Consider the following 4,747-nt stretch of genomic DNA (forward strand, 5'->3'; position numbering starts at 1 on the left):
CTGCAACGCCTGCAACATAAAGCACTTACAGGCTAAGTATACCTACTTAGTACCTACTCGTATTCTATCTCATGTTGTCGTTTTTTCGTAGAGTGCCGTCTCAGCCGTCTGCCTCATTAAATATTAGATTTTTTTGTCCTTCAACACCTTTTAAAACGAAACACAATTTTATTTACAGACAATTACACATATTACACGAAATAGGGTCTTGTTAAGACGAGGCTGTTTGTTAGACTGCTATGGTAACGTATAATTCCAATTCTTGTAAAGCGACAGGGTTCTAAATCCAAATATAAAATTATGAATATAAAACACAGTATAAAACCTCTTTACAAGAGCAGGATACGTCACACTCCCGAGCGGGAAGAACCGGAAGGTTAAGCTACTCTTATTAGTCCAAGATATAATCAAACAGGTGTTGTGGCAACCTTCTGGCTCGTGTTGATCGTACCTCATTGGTCACATTACGCTCATTGCTCTCATTTGTCTCAGTTTGTATTTGTTCAGTAGAGTCAGTATCAACTAGCCTAAAAGACGAGTCAAGTCTGTCATCCGAGTTTAACTCCAGTGGAAAAATGCGTTGAACAGGTCTTACCTTTGTTCCGGCTGCAGTTCTAACATGAACCACTCTACTAACGCCATCGGCACCAGGGTAAACCTCTTCAATTATGGCCAGTGGCCATGACACACGCTTGTCTTCAGTCTCCACCAAGACGACGTCTCCAGGCTGAAGTTGTACAGGTCCATTCCGCTCACGCTTTTGTATGAGTGAACTTATGTACTCGTCCCTGAAACGTTTACGCAAATGTTCACGTAAATCTTGACAATATTGTTGCCGGACGTTGAGAGCCACTCTGTCGACTTCATCAAAGTCGGTTGAATGATTTGACAGCAACGGCTGAATAAACATTACCGGCGTCAACGGTTGAAAATCCCTCTGACCACCTATGTATGTGAGTGGCCTACTGTTTATGACCGCTTCACAGTCGCAGAGTACCGTTTGCAGCTCCATAAGCGAGATAGATGCCCTTCCTAAGACTCGACGAAGGATTTGTTTTAGGAATCCTATCAGTCTTTCGTAGAACCCTCCCCACCAAGGAGCAGCTGGAGGCAAAAAGTTCCATTTAATCCGCGTAATTGAGGAAAACCGCTGTATTTCGTCCCAATCTAGGGAACCAAACGCATTGTCCAGGCCGCGAAAATTTGTACCGTTGTCGCTGAATATCGTTTCTACCCGTCCTCGACGCGCTACAAATCTCCGTAGTGCCATTAAAAACTCACCTGTTGACAGCGACTCCACAACTTCTAGGTGCACTGCACGGTAAGTAGCACAGGTAAATAGAACGATCCACGCTTTAGCACCAGAGCGTAAAGTCAAAGGTCCAGCTAGATCGGCACCTGAATGTTGAAAAGCCGTGCTCGCCTCCATTCGTTCGTTCGGTAAAACACCGGTGGGCGCTTGGCATCGTTTTGCTTTAAATCGTTTGCACCTTATACAGCGATGTATAATATTACGAACTAAATTTCTGACGCCGATAATCCAAAATTTCTGGCGTAGATTATTGAGTAGCGTTTGTGCGCCAGCGTGCTTAAGCTCGATGTGTCTGCACTCAACAAGACGCCGAACTATCGGGTCAGATCCGGGAAGAATCACGGGGAACTTGAAATTATAATTTTCATTACCGAGTGACAGTTTTGTGTTTAGACGTAAAATGTCATTTTCATCTACAAAGGTTTGTATGTTGCGATCATTTACTAAAGAGTTTATGCACCTTTTTTGTACTAACCTTATTAATATATTCTCAGCGTATTCGAACTCTTCGTAAGTTAGCTCCTTCGATGTCGATTTTTTCTTGAATCGTAACATCCAGCAAATCATTCTTACTAGCTTGATGTAGCTTGAGAAGTAGGTGAACCTGTCTAGGAAAGATTCTTCTTCGACGTGCATGGCGACAGTAACAGTCTTCTTACGTTCGAGATCAGCTTCTGACGAGTTGAGTGCGAAATTTGCAACCGGCCAATGTCCCTCATCCAATCGTAACCACTCTGGGCCCTCCCACCATCGACTTTCTAGGAGTCCCTTGGGGTTGATGCCTCTTGAAGGTAGATCAGCAGGGTTTAGATGGCCAGGGACGTGTCTCCAAGCGGAAGTGGGGCTCAAGTTTCTTATCTCCTTCACTCGGTTGGAAACAAAGACGCTCCAAGGTCCTTCACACATTATCCACGTTATAACGACACTTGAATCTGACCAGTAGTACACCGCACAGTTGGGTAGGGCCAGAGATTCAATAGCTGTCACGGATAGTCTACACGCCAATGTTGCAGCAATCAGCTCCTGCCTCGGAATCGTAATTTTATTGACTGGTGTCACTCTTGAGCGTGCTAGGACAAGGCTTAAATTAATGTCATCACCCTGTTTTGACCGCAAAAATATACAAGCTGAGTAAGCATCCTTACTTGCGTCAGAAAATACGTGCAAAGAGTTTTCGCACTCCTGTATGGACACGCTTGTAAGTCGTCTGGGAATAACACAGTCGTTGATGGCGTAAGCTTGTTCTATCCATTTTCTAAATTCTTTGGCCAAATCTTCAGGTAGTTCTTGATCCCAGGTCAATTTCTTACACCACGTTGCCTGCAAGATCTTCTTAGGGATTATGGTCGTGGGGCAGGTAAAACCGATAGGATCGAAAACCCTTTGCGCTACTGAAAGTAACGTTCGTTTGGTCAATTTTTGTTCAACATTATTAAAGTTGACGTTACATTGTAGGGTATCATTTTTCACGTTCCAGATTACACCTAGTATTGACGTGTTTTCGACGTTCTTATCTACCAAAATGGGACTAGAGATCCAACCTCTAAGGTCAAATTTACCGTCTAGCATTACCTTTTTTGATTCGCTTATGAATTTGTTGAGCTCTTCTTCTGATTCCACACTTGTGACGCAGTTGTCTACATAAAAAGATTTCTTCAATTTTGCCGCTGTTGCCTTTAGTGGTTCTGAACAATTATCCAAGTGATGATTAATGGTGGCTACGAGATGAAATGGACTCGATGTCACGCCAAAGACGACTCGCCTATGACGATATGTGATCATCGTTCTATCTTCTTCATCAATCTTCGACCACCACAGGAAACGAAGATAATCCCGATCCTCAGGTGCAACTGAAATTTGAAGAAATGCCTTAGCTATGTCAGCTGTCACTCCGATCTTATTTCGCCTGAAATCGATCAATAGGTTAACTATTTGTTCAAGTAGGTTCACACCCGTTTCTAGACAGGAATTTAGAGAAATTCCGTGCCTGTCTTTGGCTGAACCGTCAAAAACAGGAGGAATCTTAGTTGTCAAACTGGAGCTCTTGATCACAGCAAAGTGTCCCATGTAGTGGCCTTGGACAGCTTGGTCAGGTGCTTCCTCGATTATGTTAAGCTGTAACCACTCACGAAATACCTTGTCGTAATCTTCGAGCTTGCCGAGCTGCTTAAGGCGAGCCATGGTGCTATCTAACCTCTTTTTGGCAAGATCGTAATTAGTTTTTGGTCGTGGAACGTCACGCCAGGGTAAACTTACCTCGTAACGGCCTTCTTCGTTGATCTTGATGTTCTCTTCGAAGGATCTGAGGACTTCTTCATCGCGCGCTACCTTGGTTGCTTGTACCGCGGGATCGTTGATACCTATCGCCTCCAAAGACCACAAATCTGTAAGATCAACCTTTGTTAAGCAATGGAAGGTCGTCGTCGAGTTTGTCATGGAACTGTAAACCCCTGTTATTGGACCTTGAATGGTCCACCCAAATTGAGTCTTTATAGCAGTCAAATTATTTTCTAACTGTATTATGTCGCCTGTAAGTAATAATCCGGAATAGTCAGCACCAATCAGTAAACCTACCTCGTCAGGAGAATCGGTCATTGAGTCATTCAAATTTATATTTTGTTGACGTAGTTGCTCTAATAATACAGAAGATCTTATTTTAGGTAAAAGATTACAAATATTTGATTGTTGTACAACAGATAAATTCATAGAAAAGTTGTTTTCGACATTCTTGACGCATATGTCAAACACGTCGTAGACTTCTTTTTTCGTCACGAACCCGCCGAACAAACAGTTTGTAATTGCTTCTTTTCTGGTAGATTTTAATCCGAGCTTCTGTACTAGGTCTTTCCTTATGTGAGACCTTTGTGAACCATTGTCAATAAATGCTCTTACACAGACCTCTTTCTTGTCGTGCACAAGTTTCACCATCACGGTTTGCAGTATAGTGGTACTTGCCGATTCTTGTAAACACGCCATGTTGTTGGATGTCTCCGACTGGTTATTGCTGCTGCTTTGCTCCGCTGGAATGTCTGCGCACATAATTGTAAAATGACGCTTTTTGCAGAAAAGACATTTTGGGAAAGACTTGCATTTCTTTGCAATATGATTGCTTTTCAAGCAAATTAAACAGGCTTTCTTATCTTTGATGAATTCAATACGATCACTCACTGTCATTTTGGCCGCTTTGTAGCACTCGACGGCTGAGTGGTTGTCCTTGCTACACCATATGCACGAGGTAGATTTCTCGCCTTGCCTGCCTGAAGCTTCTTCCTTCTTACGCTTACTGGCTTCTGTCAACTGCACAAAACAAGCGGTGGGTGGCTTTGGCTCTGCCAGGGTAGTCTCTTCTATTTTAGTTCTGGCTAGCTTGATCCTTTCCTCTGATTCCACCTCTTGTCTCAGGAACTGCATCAGGTTGGCTAGGTCCCTGGAGTC

The 4,747-nt window shown here is 43.2% G+C and overlaps 1 protein-coding gene across 1 annotated transcript; it reads right to left on the reverse strand.

The window, feature by feature from the left end:
- Nucleotides 1-206: 206 nt before the first annotated feature.
- Nucleotides 207-3,689, reverse strand: LOC134667832 (uncharacterized). Its single transcript, XM_063525216.1, has 3 exons — nt 3,569-3,689; nt 1,282-3,162; nt 207-788 (listed from the first exon to the last, which is right to left on the reverse strand). The coding sequence occupies exons 2-3, from the start codon at nt 3,092-3,094 to the stop codon at nt 775-777; spliced, it is 1,827 nt and encodes a 608-aa protein (XP_063381286.1). The 5' UTR covers nt 3,095-3,162; nt 3,569-3,689; the 3' UTR covers nt 207-774.
- Nucleotides 3,690-4,747: the final 1,058 nt, after the last annotated feature.

Source organism: Cydia fagiglandana, chromosome 10, assembly GCF_963556715.1.
Source record: "Cydia fagiglandana chromosome 10, ilCydFagi1.1, whole genome shotgun sequence".
Classification (NCBI taxonomy): domain Eukaryota; kingdom Metazoa; phylum Arthropoda; class Insecta; order Lepidoptera; family Tortricidae; genus Cydia; species Cydia fagiglandana.